This window comes from Hemitrygon akajei, chromosome 26 (assembly GCF_048418815.1).
Source record: "Hemitrygon akajei chromosome 26, sHemAka1.3, whole genome shotgun sequence".
Taxonomy (NCBI): domain Eukaryota; kingdom Metazoa; phylum Chordata; class Chondrichthyes; order Myliobatiformes; family Dasyatidae; genus Hemitrygon; species Hemitrygon akajei.
Window position 1 is genome coordinate 16800310 of NC_133149.1, and position 18887 is coordinate 16819196.

General features: G+C 41.0%; 1 protein-coding gene across 3 annotated transcripts in view; it reads right to left on the reverse strand.

Annotated features, from left to right (window-relative positions):
* Positions 1–233: 233 nt before the first annotated feature.
* Positions 234–18887, reverse strand: part of ets1 (v-ets avian erythroblastosis virus E26 oncogene homolog 1) — a 99359-nt gene continuing 80705 nt past the window's right edge. For all 3 annotated transcript variants that reach the window (XM_073029649.1, XM_073029648.1, XM_073029650.1), the window contains 2 exons: positions 7170–7288; positions 234–4529 (listed from right to left, as the gene is read on the reverse strand). In XM_073029649.1, coding sequence (XP_072885750.1) covers positions 4314–4529; positions 7170–7288 — 335 coding nt within the window. In that variant the 3' untranslated portion in view covers positions 234–4313. The remainder of the gene's footprint in view (positions 4530–7169; positions 7289–18887) is intronic.

Consider the following 18887-nt stretch of genomic DNA (forward strand, 5'->3'; position numbering starts at 1 on the left):
TTTTGAAAATCTGATCTGAAAATTAGCACAGAGATTCACGATAAGCAGCTTCTATCCTGTGTTCAAATAACTGCTTGTACTTTACGTCCCAGCACTGGGCCCAGCTGATTGATGGATAATCTTCAGCATCATGCCACAGCACTTTTGACATTCATCTGGTGGAGTAAATTTAACCTCTCATCTGAAGCTGAAATGTTTAATGTATAAGAGTAAAGAAGAATGACAGCACAGAATTTAAAGAATAAGCACTTTTTTATTGAAATAACTCTTAAACTTCATAAAATCATAATGTTTTACGTTCCATCTCAAATGGATATGGAGGCACTAAGATACCAAGGCCACAGAGGGCAGATTTTGGTTTGGAGCTACAAGAGGTAGATTCTAACATGTTTGATGTAAAAATCTGTGAATAATTTTGGCACTGGTATTACATTGGAGTCGAAAATAATCCACGTTTCACAGCTCTTTATTTAATGAACCATCACCACAATTTGAAACAGAATTAAACTGCAGTAAGAGTACAGTCATATAAAATCTCTCCAGCAACATGATGTGCCAGCATCAGCAACTACATTTACAGGAATCTTCACTCTGCTCCAATGAGATCGCTACATCACTAAGCTACTTTAGTTTTCAAAGCACCAGCTTCCTTTGCTTTTTTGTTCTTTTAAAAAATATAAATTATTTTTAAAAAAAAGCTAAAAAATAAGTTTTAAACAAAATACATAAAACATCTTTTATTATATCTACTATTTTAGACTTTAAACCTGCATTAAGTAATCATTTATTGTGTTGAAGCTTTTGGCCTAGATTGCAAAAGTCAGAGCCAATGGAACCTTTGACAGTATAATATTGATGACAGCACGTCTGAAGCAATGATTTGTACTTCTGGATTTACACAATACAAAATATGTGATGAGTTCTTCCTATGCATTCTGGACCCTTGCAAAAATATTATCACATACCAATGCTCTGCTCATACCCCCAGTCTGTGCAGAATAGCTGCACTCTGCTTAGTGAGGCGGCTTGCATCACAAGGTGCCAAACTTGACTGTAGTCAACTAACAAAAACTGTTCTCAGACTTGGGTTTCTACTCAGACTTTAATCATCTGAAATCTCACACTAACCCACGCATTTCTGAATCGAGAGCTCAGTCACCTTAAACACCTACAGAAAGTAGACAAATCATGAACTGCCTTTCATCTATGACCATTATGTTTAATCTTGAGCCTAGTTGGAGATGGTTTTCTTTAAATTACATCTCTCAGGAGACTTTTTGCCCTGTATGCCTCTTGAGCACCAATCACAGCCTTACTCTACTTGAGCCTAGTTTGACCAAACTAGGATTTGGTGCAAAAAAAAAACTGCTAGAGAAATTAGGTGGGTCAAACAGCAACTGTGGAGTTAATGGAACTGCCAATGTTACAAGTCAGGACAGAGAATGTGGAGGGGAGATAATGGGGTAAGAGGGAGAGATGATGCAGGGTCTGGCAGGTGATAAGCAAACCAGGGAGATAAGAGGCAGATGGAGCCAAGTGGAGAGGGAGGAAAGGTGGAGTTGGGAGATGAGGTAGAAACAGGTTTAAAAAGGTATTAAAAAAGGGTCAGATGGAGCCAGCTGGCTGTGGAGAGGGTGGAGGTAGAGGCTAGGCTGGAAGGTGATAAGTGGAGATAGAAAGGCTGGCGACGAGTTAAGGAAGAGATGGGCAGATGGAACTATGAAAGGAGGGCACAGGAGAACAAGAAGGTGTGGTGTGTGGGTCATAGGCAGATGGACCCAGGTGGTGGGGGCTGGGCTATATTTAGGGGTATTCAAGAAAAACTTACAAGGAAATCTGTTGATATCAACCTCCACATGGCACAAGAACAGTTCCCTAAAACTGAACAATCAGAGCTACAGTACTGTGCAAAAGCCTTAGCCACACAAGTCTAGTGTGCCTATGAGTTTTGCATAGAACTGTATTTGTCAACGTGGCGCGGAGAGTGAGTTTGTAAATCTGGCGGGAGCAAAGAATGTTGGGAATGGAGAGTGTGGGGCACCGCGGGAGGGGTGTGGGACAGGAGGCAGAGAAGGAGTGCCAGGGGCAGGAGGTGGCATGGGTGCAGACACACCCAGCCCTGAGACACCAGACAAGGTCAATTGATTCCAAACAATTGGTTTATTGATCATTACAGAATGTCTCTCTGGTGCTTCCCGCTCCCTCCCCTCTCCCTTCCCCTTTCCCCATCTATGATTTCCCTCTCCCTGCCCCCTTCCCACTCTCAGTCCACATTAGAGACCCATATCAGAATCAGGTTTATCATCACTCACATACACCATGAAATTTGTTGTTTTTTTCCGATAGCAGTACAGTGTGATACATAAAATTACTACAGTACTGTGCAAAAGTCTTAGCCACCCTGGCGATATATAAATATACCAAAGAATTGTCCACAGTACTATATAGCTTTTCTTCTTTTTACTTAATAATGCCAACCTTTCTGGAAACACTGAACATTAGAATTCATTGTATGCAGTAAGAAACATCTGCAGACCAGGCTAATATTTATCCCTCATCCAACCTTTACAAACAAATAATCTGGAGAAAAGCTAGTTTAACAGCAAAGATCATTTCTCATTAGCAATAACGGATTTCACACATGCTCTTACTGTTCTGAGCAAAGTAATCTTGTGGACTGAGTAACCATGAATCACCCAATTGACATTTTATACGCTGCAAGATCTCAGCTCTTTACTGACAGACTCGCAGTGTGTTCAGACAGAAGTACATGGCTTGAAGGCCTTGCTCAGAGACATTTCACAGATGGCGCAACATCACTTACCCATGGTTGGTACAAACATATCTTTAACAATGCAGCCAGGAAAAAAGAGGAAAGAACCTTGAAGTGAAGTCACGCAATGAATGCCAGACATCTAAAATACAAAAACCTTCAAAAGTGAAGGCACACAATAATATTTGGCTTACCGATAACAGCAAAGAAATAGTGAGCATAAAGCCTCCTGGATTAGTGAGAAAAGTCACCAGAAATACAGGTATGGCCTTGCTTAGCCTTAACAATGGAATTCCTCCTCAAATTCAACTTCAACTCTTCAAAATCAGATTTTCAGTCCACTTCCTCTACTGTGGAAAGTTTGAAGGGTTGAAATGTCCATCAATTCAAGGAACCATCTGTCACGCTTGCAGATTAGACACTCTGTCTCAGAACAATTCAGAGTTGTGAGGCTGGAAAACATCGCTGTCCTTCATTTGTCTGAACAAATCTGAATGTGGTGAACTGCATAAGATTCTTACTGATCCCAATGCTCTCTCACTGCCTTGGACCTGGGATAACTGAGGCCAATATTAGGCTTGCTTTTCCAAGTAGCTTTTCAAAAACACTGTTCCAACAGGTTATGTAGTTACACAGAATATACCACAGCACATATTTTATATATATATATATATATACATACACACACATACATATATATATATCTATATATATAAAACAGTATCAGGGAGCAGTTAGATAGGAACTGCCTTAACTCAGTTGATTTGCAAGGCTTTAGAGGCAGGAGGCTGTAAGGCAGACAGTGGCATACTAGGTCTTTGAGCTGGAGCCAGGTACTGTATAATGCTTCAGGGTTTCCCCGTACCCTTACCACTGTCATTGACTATTCTCTAATTAAAGATAATAAATGATACAATGGACCCCACACTAGACAAATAGTGAAACACAGATTCCAGCTGGCTTGGCTTATGAGATGGTTTTTGGAACTTCAGTTGGTCACTGCCCATTTTCAGTTCCTCAGTCAAACATCCTGATGTGATCTACAGACCTTGAACACTTGATCAAAACAGCTGGCGAGGGTCTATACAATACTGAAAATACTGAGGTCAACTTAGGTATGAGCTTAAGACAAAACTACTGGCACAGAAGGAACACAGTGAATTTCCTGAGACACCAGCTTCAGTCCACCAAGGCCATTAATGGACATGGGCACCAACAACCACGCAGCTGTCCATTGCTGGTAACGATGTTTCTTGTGCTAAGTGTGCCTGCTCCATATCCCACAATGCTTTATGTCAATACAATCCTTGTACTGTCCAACTTGTAAGGCAGGAAAAAAGTTTAGAAAACCAAAAACAATATTTTTTTTAAAGAAGAAACAACTGGTTTTGTTTGCTTTTGAGGAATTGTGCATCGATGTCCAATGCTTGTCTTCAAAGCGATGAATCTTGACTTTCTATATGAAGCTTAAGCAAACAAATCATATACAAGTCCTGTATGTGAGCACAGCCTAGAATTTGGTCCTATAAGTGGCTGCTTGTTACTCATCGGAATCTGGTTTAACATCCAGCATGGCATGTAGCTCCTCTGGTGTGTAACCCAGCAGGCTTTGGAGGTCACAAACAAACCGGTACACATAGCGCTTGCCTGCTGTTTTGTGAATGATGTTCTTGTCATAGTAATAACGTAGGCCTCTGCTCAGCTTCTCATAGTTCATCTTTGGCTTATTCTTCCTTTTTCCCCATCGCCTGGCAACCTAAACATAGATGTATTTGTATGAACATAGACATACATATACTTACATTTTGTATATTTTGTTATGACAAAGAAGACGGCATTAGGACTACAGAAAACAATTAAGGCTATTCAGTCCAATATGTTTCAGTTATTCAAGACCATCTATCGAATTCAAATCTCCCTAGCTTGCCCTTTCTACCTGCCTTTCTATCCTTGATCTACTTATCCAAATTCCCCTTGTGCAATTCAACTATTCTCTTCATCTGCCCCATGTAGTTGTCCACATTTCTCCCACTTGCCAGGGAAGGCTGCTTCCCTTAAATGATCTTAAAATATCTTAAGTAATCGCCCCATTTTACATTTCTGCCTCTAGTCTTGGATCTATCTCCCACAGCTGGAAACAGCCTCTTATATTTATTCTAACATAGTCAGCATGGACATAATGGGTCGAAGGACCCATTTGTGTGTTGTACAACTCTATTACTCTAAGTTTCTTCATAATGTCCAAGATCTTTGTTTATGACATCTGGAAAGTTTATCATTTTTTGAGGGGGAGAAAAAAGTGCCAGTCTCTAGTGATGATTTAAACCCCAGTTCAGGTATGAGTCTTGCAAATGTTATTATACTTTATCCACCATCTTTAAATCTTCCCTGTGTACTTATGATAGAAGCATCAATCTAGTCCATTTGAGACCTAACCATGATGGTCTGCAAAGGAAACATTCACTGGGAAGATCTCCCTTCAATGCCAGGCTTGCTTCCTGCATCATATTAGGTTCAGTGGGAGAATGGCACCAAAATCAACTTCACTCTGAATAGATCATCCTATCCTGGTCAGCACGAGAACTCCACCAGTCAAAGATTTGAAAATCTGCTTGGACCACACAACTAACTCCACCCCTAACAGTCAGGCAGATGGAAGTAGCTCACTGGGCAACAGAGTTGGCAAGGATGAGTTGGGGTGAAGGGCCTAATTAAGTGCTGTAGGACTCTATGACTCTTTGACTCTATACTAAGGTATTCCGGGCTGGTTGGGTAAATTGGAGTTGGCTGCCTGAAATTTAATATATTTTGAAAAAGGAAAATACCTGCAGAGGTGTGAGTAAAAAGTAGGAACTCAGGGATAATTGGATAACTATTCAAAGAGCTGGGCTCAGATGGCCTTCTGAATTGCTGAGACTTTTTACTGACAGCAGAGTGCGTACAGATGTTCTGAGGGTAAAGCAGTAAATGGCATCAGGTCCATTATTTAGGCAGGAGATTAGAACAAATGCAAACGCACTGGACATTCAGCATCTTGAGCCTACTTTGTTATTCAGTTAAACTGTGGCCCATTGGCTCTTCAACTCAAGTTTACCCACACCTAATACAATTTGCAGGATTATCTTATCTAATAAAAATCATTTATTCTCTATTCTTTCAACAGACTCAAAGCCTGAGGAGGAGTTTCCATATTTTCACTTTCTGCTGTAAGAGAAACGCATCTCTGGAAATGCCTAGCTTTTGTTTTGAGGTGGTGTGTTCCTGGTGCAGAAGTGCCACGAGTGGGGGGAAAAAGAACTTTATCTACACTTTTGAACAATTTTTAATTTAGAAATGTTGTATAATACTGTTATTCTATCTTTTAAACACACAGGAATATAACCTCAGTTCATGCAATGTGGCTTCACAATTGAACCCTTTTAGCAATGGGATGGCTTTCATCATTTAATTCAGTTGGTAAGTGATTGTGCCGTGCAGACCTGAAGAATCTTAGATCTGGTACCTACTCTATGTTGGGCTTGGAACTATTTTGGCTTGCCTAATTGGACCTGAAATAGTTCATCAGTGCAATAGAAAAATCAATACTGGATGATTATTAAAGCACCTCTAAATATGTTTGGGCACAAGTCACAACACACAGGTGAATTAGTCAAGGTGATGAAGCCAGTTACTATCCAATGGAAGCTTGAGGAAGCCAAAGAATGGGTGATGATACTGGACCTGAATGGCAGTAATAAATTCAGAGACATTCACTTTTATGTCCACTGCACCATGGAAAAAATGTGTTCTCACTTATTAAGAAACGTGAAGTTCTCAAATTTCCAGAAAATCGTAAAATGTCCATTTGCTGCAGTGGCAGGAGTTAGGCAGTAGTTTACCTCAAAAGCTTGGGGTTTTTCTGGATTTGAAATCTCATACGAGAAGCAAGAAAACACTACTTCAAAGTTTTTGGTTCATTTTTCAAATTGGGTCAACATTTAAGAAGGACAGTATATTGAGAGATGGGGAAATTAAGCAACTAATTCAAGCACCATAGCCATTGTAGTTGCAAAACACAGCCCCAATCACAACCGTAGCCATCCTCTCATGGACTACAATATGGAATACAGCCCAGAACTGGGCAGATACACTGAAAAAGAAATCATTGACATTTTTCTCAAGAAATTAACACCTTATGATTTTCAAAAAATTCAAAACAGTCCCTTTACTTCTCAACAGTGAAGACTGGCTTTCACACATTTCCAGGTAATTGGCAACTGGCATTTAGATGCTCTGCATTCTGTGTACTGAACCTGCATCCTTGAGGAGAATTTTAAAATATCTAACATAGGTTAAGTCAAGAACCACACAATGCTTGCAACTGGGCAATATAGAGTCAATGTCTCTACACTGTTACCTCATCGGGATCTGCCAGTTTGAATTCCCAGCCATCGCCGGTCCAACTGATAAATGACTGGCATGATTTGTCAGTCAGGAGCTCCAACAGGAATTGCCACAACTGGATGGGTCCACTGCCTGTCACAAGAAGAAAAGGTTGTTAATTAACAGATCCTCAAGAGATCAAAAGCTCTGACTATATCTCATGCTCTCAACAAGGAATCATGCACATAAAATACCTAGGTGCCAACTGACCTGCTTTTATAGCAAAATAAATTGTTTACATATCCATTCTATACACCTTACAGTGTATTACAATAACATTTGGAGAATAAGAGAGCGGAAGGGTTTTGAAAAAGGTGTGGTAGCAGAGAGTAAAAGAATAGGAGAGGAAATGGACAGATTAAAGGTGAAAAGAAAGGTGTGGAAGAGAGCAGATAGAAAGGAATAGGTGAGGAGGATGGCAAAGGGAAGGAAGACATGGGGAAGATGGTTTAGGAAATCTCTGTTAGATTTACAAACACTGCAGGTCCCAGTTGAGACACAATTAAACAGAAAATGCAGCAAGAATAATTGCTGCAAAACTGGTCCTGGAAAACAGCAATGCCTACTTAAAATGCTTCAATGGTGAGAAAATTCACTGAGGCCCTTGCATATGGCAGAGTGGGCAATGAAATATAGAATATCAGCAGTATTATTGGCAGCCTGACTCTTTCTTTGTGGCTCTCCTTATGGCCGCAGATAACAAAGGGTAGTCAGCACAGGGATCAGACTGAAACAAAGGCCTGCTTGACTGGCTGAGTTCTTCCAGAATTTGTGATTTTGTAACTACAGTGCAATTATACCAATCATTCATTCTTCATCAATGGATCTTCAAATCCATGTGTCAACACACACTAAAATTTGCAAGAGGATTTCGCCAATAAACTGAGCAGCTTGCACAAATAATACAGATAAGACTCCCCATACAAAGCAAATGCTCTTTTCTGCACTACAAGTCAACTTCAATATGTCACTCCCAAAAATGGTAGCAACTCCATACAGTGCAAACTCCCCAAACACAGGCCAGAGAAAATAGGGAAATACTGACGGAGGTCCTTTGGGTGAGGTATCAAACTAAATTTATCTCCTCTTTCAAGTAGATACAAAAATTAAATTAATAAACTGGTTAATTGGTTTATTATTGTCACATGTACCAAAGTACAGTGGAAAATCTGCATGCCAAAATTTCATTACTCTCATGGCAGAATCATGAAGATATTTGAGGAACTTTAGATAAATTTTGGGCAGGTTTATAATGGTAAGGAAAGAGGACAGTTACAGAACTTGGAGTATTGTTTAAATAAATGCCATGGTCTATGATTCAAAGGCATTTGATTTGCCCATTATAACCGTGACTAATATTTTCCACTGATGCTCACTTACTGAGGACAGTTGTTGAGCCTACTGCTCTTGACAGATCTAGTTTAATATCCATCTGCAGGGCATTTAATGAAGAAAGGACCTGGGTGTACATAACACAATTTACAAGTGTAGGGTGTCCGTAAGAGCTATACACCCAATCATGAATATCTAGAAGTGAAGGCACTCTTGGAATGTCAGAAACATTCAGGCCAGGCTCTCCGTTGTCTGGTATGGGATTGTTCACCTTCACATTGAAGGATAGCTTGAGCTTGCTAATTGGCGCATCACCCGGATTTCCATTTGTATACCCTCAGTCTTAGCCAAATCCAAACTTTGAAGTCTATGGCGTGATGGCTGAGGCCGTGATGCGACCCACTGAGACAGAATGTACAGTAATCAAAGAATTCCAACTCAAACACCGAGTCCCCTCCAACAGTCAGCTAAATATGAACGAGAATCACAAGGAGTGCAAAGACTTCACACTGCATTAACCCTGCCCTTTCTATCAGATGCCTAAGAATAGAGCTTATGCCAGGGATCATATGCTAAAAATTCCCTACAATGAGCACAGTGTTTGCTGAGCAATATCCAATGTACTGAAAAGAAAAAAAAGCTAATGCAGAAAATTTTAAGCCAAACTCACAGTTGTATGATAGCATCAGTTCATTACTATGTAGAAATGGAGTATTTGTGTCTCGTGTTGGGAACAAGGGGATGTATTGATGGGACTGTAAAAAAATGCAGTAGAGATAATCACAGAGTCAGTGTTTCCATCTGGGATGAGGTGACAGTGCTGGACTCTTTAGGTCTCATTTTTTGCTGATTTTACTAACAACCTCATTTATGGTTGTGATGACCCAATTGCTCAAGAATGCAAGCAGGCAGCGAGTGAGAGTAGCTTGAGGCAAGTGGCAGCAAAATGGGCAGGCATGAAATGGCCATTGAGTGACTTCGATCCTGGCCTACAGCCCCCAGCAACACAGTCTCAAACCCACCCATTCTTGTGCCTGCAAGACGGTAGTCCTTATCGCTCTCCCAGTCTGAAACTTGGTGGGGCTGTCTTTGCTTCACAAAGCGAACTCAGCAGTGATTTGACAGAGCTGTTCGAAGTATAATTAGGACTGGGGTTAGGTAGACAAAAACAAATGGTCAAAGACAAAGGATGGGCACGATTAAAAGCAGGAGGTTTCAGGATAAAATGCCTTCACACAGAGTCTTGACGCTGTGGAATGCAGACGCTGACTTATTACTGCAGCAAGCTTGACATGTTTTATAGACAGGCTTGAAGGAAGGGGAAAGATGGATGACACAACAGAATGCAGAAGATAAAATGGATTGGATTTGTTGGGCCAAATAATATGGATTGATTGGTTGGCACATGGATGATAGAAAAATGGAAAGCTATGTGGGAGTGAAGGGTCAGATTGATTTTCAAGTAGGTTAAAGGTCAGGACACATCATGGGCCAAAATGCCTGTACTAAGCTGTAGTAGTCTATGCTCTATATAGCCTGCTCAGTGATATGATTTCATTTGTAGTAACTTACTGATCATTTCATGGTCAGTGTGGGAACACACTTTCTCACTCACACACTCACACTCACTGTTTATAATGGCAACAGTACCCCTGAGTACTTATTCAACAGTCTAATATTTAGGAGTATAGTGACAATTAATTTGAATTTGCAGATGAAGATATTAAAGCATTTAGTGAATTATGAAAGTTACAGAGACTGAGAATTATTTTGCTATTATTTTGAGCTGTTGATATTATTCAAGCTATTATAAATATACATTGATTAGTGGAAGACTGTTGTCTTCCTTGACGCTTCCCTTGTGAATTATGAAATTTGTCATTTTGGTCTTTAACAAAGTCTGTTGTAAGGTTATCCTGATGCCTCTTTGAAAAATATGAATCCCGTGCCAACCCAGGAAAAATATAAAAGAAGAATAATCAAAAGAAACGTTTTGTTTTATTCAGTGTCTGGAGCTCTTCAGCTAAACAGTGCTTCAACATCAAAGCTGTGAAGCCAAACTCGCGTCTGAATTGTATTAACAATGACACACCTACAGAAACGGTTTTTAAAATGAAAAGGCAAGAAACCTCCTAAAACACTGACACTCTTGCAATGAGTAACGATACAGATCCTGCTGATCATGGTGTTTTAATTGTGGAGAGGGCAAAGAAAATCATCAGGTTCCTCACTTTCCATTTGTTGAATCTGCCTAAATGAAACTTAGTCAGTTCTTACAGGCGAATCCCAGTGGAGAGGGCACTAAGTACCCAGTCAATCTACCAGAAGCTGCCTCCAGCTGGCAGTCAGCACGTGTTAGGACAAGGAATACAATAAAAAATGGGGAGGGTCTGCAGGTAACTTTCGACATAGACCAGTTAGAAGGCCCTTCATATTCCTCCACATTTCCTAGACCAGTTAGACGGAAGCCATTCGACTCACTGACTCTATGCTGGCTCACAGAGCAATCCCAACCCCTCCGCCAATTTTCACTGCAACTTATGCGGCTCACATCCTAATCTCCTCCCCATACTTTCTACTATTTATCTACACACAAGCTGTACTTTTGAGTGACCAATTAACTTGCCAAACACTCACATTTTTGAGATGTGGGAGGGAAATACTAAACCCATGCAAAACTCACACAAACCCACGGGGAATATACAAGCTCTACCTAGGGAGCATCAGAGGCCAGGATCAAACCTGGCTCACTGGAACCACAAGGCAGTTATGCCACTGTGATGCCTTTTATTATGGATACTCTACACCTCTGAGACAATGAGCAATCTCTGCTTATGTGTACGACAGTGTTTCTGTCTGTGATGACAGAAAAGCTCCAGGCAAGCTTTAGATGTTTTTATTGAAAGCCAAAGTTATTCCAGCAGCTATGTCGCAGTCATGCTGGTCTTACAGAAGGAGCAGGGCAGGTACAAAGGAATGGCTGTAGGGTGAGTGGTTGTGGTTTGTATAGAACCAGCTGGGATAGAGTGACTAAGCAATTTGAACACTTAGCAATCTTTGGGACTGAAGAACAAATTCAACAATATCAGATAATCCGTTCTCCTGTTTGTATCAAATCTGATCAGCCCTGTTGTAATATTAACTCAGTTTTTCCCTCACCGTAGGCACTGCCTGATCCACTGGGCATTCTCAGTACTATACCATTGATTCTAGTTTCTAGCTGAAGCTCCAATCCCCACTTCATAGTGTTGGCATGCATTTCCTCACTCGCTGGGTTCCTTTGTTAATTTCTTAATCAACCAAGAATTCCCAGCCTCCACCAACAGAGATAATCTCTCTGTCCTATCCGTTTCACCATCCATCATCTTGTTTTCTCACCTGCCCACTTCTGATAAATCAAGTTAATTAATTAATGTATTTAGAGATACAGAGTGAAACAGGTCCTTCTGGCCCTTCAATCCAAACTGCCCAGCAACCTACGTAGTTAACCGTAGCCTAATCACGAGATATTTTACAATGACCAATTAACCTTCTAGCTACGCTACACTGATGATGATGCTTCCTGCACCCACGTGGATCTCGTCGACTTCATCAACTTTGCCTCCAACTTCCACTCTGCTCTCAAATTTATCTGGTCTATTTCTGATACCTCCCTCCCCCTTCTCGATCTCTCTACTTCTGGAGACATCTAATTTACTGATTTTTTTTATAAACCCACTGACTTTCACACTACCTGGACTATAACTCTTCCCACCCTGTCACTTGTAAAAATGCCGTCCCCTTCTCTCAATTCTTCCATCCCCACTACATCTGCACTCATGATGAGACTTTTCATTCCAGAATGAAGGAGATGTCCTCCTTCTTCAAAGAAAGGGGCTTCCCTCCCTTCATCATCAACACTGCCCTCACCCACATCTCTTCCATTTCACGTATGTCTGCCTTCGCTCCAACAGGATAGGGTTCCTCTTGTCCTCACCTACCACCCCACCAGCCCCCACATCCAGCACATAATTCTCCATAACTTCCGCCATCTCCAATAGGATCCCACCACCAAGTGCATCTTTCCCTCCCCTTCACTTTCTGCTTTGCGCAGGGATCGCTTCCCGTATTACACCCTTGTCCATTTGTTCCTCTCCCCTAATCTCCCTCCTGGCACTTATCCTTGCAAGTGGAACAAGTGCTACACCTGCCCCTACACCTCCTCCCTCACTACCATCAGGTCCCCAAACAGTCCTTCCAGGTGAGGCCGAAAAATCAGAATCTCCCAGTGGCCACCCACTTTAATTCCACTTCCCATTTCCATTCTGACATGTCAGTCCATGGCCTCCTCTACTGTTGTGATGAGGCCACACTCGGGTTGGAGGAGCAACACCTTGTATTCCGTCTGGGTAGCCTCCAACCTGATGGCATGAACATCAATTTCTCAAACTTTCGGTAATGCCCCCCCACTTCACCATTCCCCATCCCTATTTACATTTTCCTCTCTTACCTTATCTCCTTACTCTCTGGTGCTCCTCCCCCTTCCCTTTCTTCCATATCCTTCTGTCCTCTCCTATCAGATTCCCCCTTCTCCAGCCCTTTATCTCTTTCACCAATCAACTTCCCATCTCTTTACTTCACCCCTCTCCTCTCCCATTTTCACCTATCACCTACTTCCTTGTATTTCTTCCCCCTCTCCCCCCCACCTTCTTACTCTGACTTCTCATCTCTTTTCTCCAGTTCGGAAGAAGAGTCTTGGCCCAAAACGTTGAATGTTTACTCTTTTCCATAGACACTCCCTGGCCTGCTGAGTTCCTCCAGCATTTTGTGTGTGTTGCTTGGATTTCCAGCATCTGCAGATTCTCCCTTGCTTGTGATTGGAACCTACTAAACAGTATGTTTTTGAACTGTGGGAGGAAACCCATGCGCTCATGGGAAGGATGGACACTGGAACTGAACTCCAATCTCGAACTCCCCGAGCCAAAATAGTGTCGTTCTAACTGCTACGCTACTGTGGCACTGACATACAGTATGTTGTGAAATTTGTTGTTTGTGGCATCAGTACAGTGCAAGACATAAAACTGAATACAAGTTACAAAAACAAAATAAATGATGTTGTGATCATGGACCACTCAAACATCTGATGACAGAGGAGAAGAGGCTGTTTTGAAAACATGGAGTGTGGGTCTTCAGGCTCCTGTACCTCTGCAATAACTCATTCCATCTTTCCATTGATGCAGCCTCACAAGCAATTGCAAGACAAAGCAACAGCTCATGGAAGTGAAAGAAAATTAGTGATCGATAGAAAGTAACTGTGCAGCAGAGTTCAAGATACTGGGTCGGACTCAATACCTCAGGAACTGTAATGGAGATGATCTACTCAATTAATTTATAACAACTTTTGTGATGGCACAGAGATGCACACATCAGAAATTTGTTAATGACACAAAGCTATCATCCACAGTTTAGACAGAAGCATTAGGTTACAATGAGCTTAAAAGTTTAAGTGAGTGGGAGAAGCTGCGGCAAGTGGATTTCATTGTGAAGAAATATGAATCTAATGGCTTTGGAACTAAAAATAAGGGCTCACTAAATAATTCATACTGAAAATTCTAGGTTTAAATGGCTCGAGGACCATAGTTCTGGCCATTGTATTTTAGGAAGGACATGGATTGAGTATCACTTAAGTTAACCAGCGTTATCCTACACAGAGTCTGAGATTAAGTTATGAAGAGAGATCAGAAAGCCTAGGATTATGCTCATTTAAATTTAGATTTCTTCTATTAAGGCCATTAGTGAGCCTGGGAGGTTTTTACAAAATCCTGCAGTTTCTTAGTGACTATTATTTTCAAAGAAAACAATTACTTAACTTCCTACCATGGTGGGATTTGAACTCATACCTCTCTAGCATTGGATCAGACCTATGAATCTTAAATTCAGGATGGTCATAAAGGCAAAATGGTGAATCCAGCAAGAGAAACAAGTGTTTTAGCTCCTCAAGCTTCTCCCACTTTTCAATAAAATTCTCGTGGATCTGTGAAAATTCCATCTCCAGGGTCTTTCCCCGTGTCATTTACCATCTCCATTTATCAAAGCCTATCCATTTAAAATGTAAACTAATTCACCAATGACACTGTGATTGCTGGCAGAATCATGAATGGTGGTGAGGAGACATACTGGAATGAAATATGTCAGCTAGTTAAGTCGTGTTTTAACTGTTTTGCCAAATCTTCTTAAACTTCTTGGAAAGTATAGAGAAATTCTCTGGGATGCTTGAGGAGATTCTGCACGTTATCAAAGACCGACAAACTTATACAGACGGACAGTGGGAAGCATCCTGACTAGTGGTATCATGGCCTGGTGTGGAATCTCCAATGGACGAGAGTGTGTTGGAATCAGCCAGTTCCATCATGGGTCCAACTCTTCTCACAACTTGCAATTTAATCCAGATCCAGGTAATTTCTGGTCAACCTGATGATCTGATACATTAATTCTGTTTCTCATTCCATAGAAGCCTTTTGATTTGCTGACTGTTTCTGACATTTTCTGGTCTCAATATCTGCAGTCTTCTTGACTATTGTTGGATTTATATGTTGGACACTGGTCAGCTGACTATTCTAGCAAGTGGAGATAGAGGAGCTAAGAAAGGAAAGGCACGAGTCAGGGTGAAGGAGATGATAGAGAAGAAACTGACTTGAAATTTTCCAACTCTAGATAAAAGAATGAAGCACCATGACAGTCATAGATGCCCCAAAATAAGGGGTGGGCAGCTAAGGTTCAATTACAGCAAAAACACTCCCCATTTGCTGTGAAGAAGCAGGAACAGCTAGAACACACTTGCCTTTACTTATATACTGTACATCTTTCAAACAAACATATGGGCCTATATTAGAGCACTCTGTATAATAAAACGTATGGGAAATTATTATAATATAGAGTAAGGCCCTGTATTTGAATCGTTATTTCAATAGAGAGCTGTCATTGTGTGATAGTTCTATATTAGAACCTTCATAGCCCAATACATTCTTTGAACATATCGGTCCTACAGAAATGTATAGTTTTGGCCTACATTTGAATGGTTGATACACAATAACCTGGTGCAAGCAGTCCTTGGGTCCCAGTCCTGAGAATCATCAAATGATTCCTCTGTGAGTCAGAAACATTCACTGTAAAATGGGCTGTTGACCTCAATCTTTGTTGTAATCTTGCACCTATTATCTAGCTGCATTGCACTTTTTCTGTAAATCTTGCACTTTAGTCTACATTCTTTTTGTTTCACCTTGTTCGACCTCAATGTACTGGGCAATGATCTGTATGAACAGCTTGCAAGACAAGCTTTTCACTCTATCTCGGTATATCTGACAATGATAAACCAATTCTGTACACTTACTACAATGCTTTCATTCCATTAAATGATCACCTATAGTTAAACAAATGGAAGATATTCAGTCATTCATGAAGATAATAAATTATTATAATGAAGATAATAAATAAGTTTTAAAAATTATAAGTATTATTCCTATCCTGCAAAATACTTTAAAAATAAATGGGAAATTCACATGAAGTTGGATTTCTATCATTCACAATCTAGGGACCCCTGTATTACTATGTTTTGTAGTAATATACTGTATTATTCATTGTAAAATGTAACCCCCTATTAAGACAAATACCGAAGGGCTAGTTTTACATTGGGCCTATCATTATATTCCAGCAGCCATTTCCTTATATTGCCCACATTGTATTAATGTTAATGAGTTACATTTCACTGTACAACATTAAGAGTGAAGGAATGTAGAGGTGGCTGCTTCCTGCAACAAGCAGTTGAAAGATTGAAGAAAAATCTGTTGCAAGTTCTCTCTCAGTGTTGTGAAATAGTTTCACATTTAAAAGGTGCAGAGTTGAGTGGTACAGCTCAGCAGCTCCTGTCATTCTCCACAACGACGGTGTGGCTAGACAGGCTTCGAAACGCAGCACTCTGAATGGCAGCACAGGGCTTGCTAAAAACAAGGGCAGCGCCACATCTGAGCCCAGCCGGTGTGGGCAGCTGCGTGATTGTGGAGGAGTGCGCCAGAGTGTGAGGCCAAACAGGCTTTTGCTTGTGGGTGGCCTACTTACTTATCAGCAAGCATGACAAATGTTGGCCTGGCCATACCCCAGTGTGGTCCTCTGAGCTAAAATGTGGATGAAACTCTTGAAAGCCTCAGAATCAAACTCAAATTTATTATCATTGACGTATGTAGTGAAATATGTTGCTTTGTTTAGCAGTTCAGTGCAGGACAAAAAAGGATGATAACTTATAAAAAGTAAATTGAAAAAAGATAGGTAGTGCAAAAGGTAAATAGTGAGGTAGTGTTCATGGACCAGTCAGACATCTGATGTCAGAGGGGAAGAAGCTGTTCCTACAGTTTTGAGCATACAATGAATATGCCCATAAACCAAGTTTCAGTTTGCAGTTTCAAACCTGAAGACTGCTCTAGATATGTTTGCAAAGTTGTAGTTCCAGATAAAGAAACAATTTAACAGTCAAAATACTGGAAATAATAAATGAGATCATTAAGGGAGTACTAATTGCAAGATTAAAAGTAATTGGATCTAGATCACCCCACCTGCTGAGCAGGACAGTCAACCCATGCTGTTTAACCTGCATATGTTTGCATATATTTACATATCTGGACATAGACACTTGCACGGTTATGTACGTACAACAAATTGAACAAAAACTCATCGGCTGCCAAAACCATAAAGCATGTGGTTCAAATTCAACGTGCCCAACTATGCAAGAGTTCGTGTGCCAGGTAAGGAAGGCTGTTGCCGGCTTGAAACAAAGCCTGACAGCAAATATAACCTTGCCTTCAACGTGAGCTAGGCTGATAGAATAAAGAATGCACTGGATTCAGGAATACTTCTGTTACTGTTTTTGGCATTTGGCTGTCCTAAACTCAACAAAGGCTTCCACTAAAATTTTCAGTCCTTCAGAATTGGTCTGAAATTTCCAGAAAATTCATAATTAATCCCCAGGGCAAGGCTGTGAGAAAACCAGGACAATAAAAATAATTACATTTGCTTTTTACAAAAATGGTGCAACTGCAAGAAGCTGCTTGATGGATAAGAATCAATAAAGCAGTTATGTTTTTCTTTGATTTCCAGTCATAGAAACAGAGAAAACCTACAGCACAATGCAGGCCCTTCGGCCCACAATGCTGTGCTGAACATGCGTGCTGGTATAATGGGCAGCTCAGGAATGGAGCAGTGAGTGGGGGTTAATGTGGGTGGGAGGTGGGGAAAGGCTGGAGTTTGGGTAACTAGCAATGATGAGCTAGTGGTGAAACCTTCAGAAATTCATTCCATCTTACTGGGCTACCACCAGCAACTAGCAATAAAGCATGAACATAGAATTAAGAGTCACAGATTCAATGAATGGGAGCTGTGATTATCACAACCTGACAGAGTGATTTCCATGTGATTAGAGAAACATAGAAAATAGGTGCAGGAGTAGGCCATTCGGCCCTTCGAGCCTGCACCGCCATTCAGTATGATCATGGCTGATCATCCAACTCAGAACCCTGTACCTGCTTTCTCTCCATACCCCCTGATCCCTTTAGCCACAAGGGCCATATCTAATTTCCTCTTAAATATAGCCAATGAACCGGCCTCAACTGTTTCCTGTGGCAGAGAATTCCACAGATTCACCACTCTCTGTGTGAAGACGTTTTTCCTCATCTCGGTCCTAAAAGGCTTCCCCTTTATCCTTAAACTGTGACCCCTCATTCTGGACTTCCCCAACATCGGAAACAATCTTCCTGCATCTAGCCTGTCCAATCCCTTTAGAATTTTATACGTTTCAATAAGATCCCCCCTCAATCTTCTAAATTCCAGTGAGTATAAGCCTAGTTGATCCAGTCTTTCTTCATATGAAAGTCCTGCCATCCCAGGAATCAATCTGGTGAACCTTCTCTGTACTCCCTCTATGGCAAGAATGTCTCTCCTCAGATTAGGGGACCAAAACTGCACACAATATTCTAGGTGCTGTCTCACCAAGGCCTTGTACAACTGCAGTAGAAGCTCCCTGCTCCTGTACTCAAATCCTTTTGCTATGAATGCCAACATACCATTTGCCTTTTTCACCGCCTGCTGTACCTGCATGCCCACCTTCAATGACTGGTGTACAATGACACCCAGGTCTCGTTGCATCTCCCCTTTTCCTAATCGGCCACCGTTCAGATAATAATCTGTTTTCCTGTTCTTGCAACCAAAGTGGATAACCTCACATTTATCCACATTAAATTGCATCTGCCATGAATTTGCCCACTCACCTAACCTATCCAAGTCACCCTGCATCCTCTTAGCATCCTCCTCACAGCTAACACCACCGCCCAGCTTT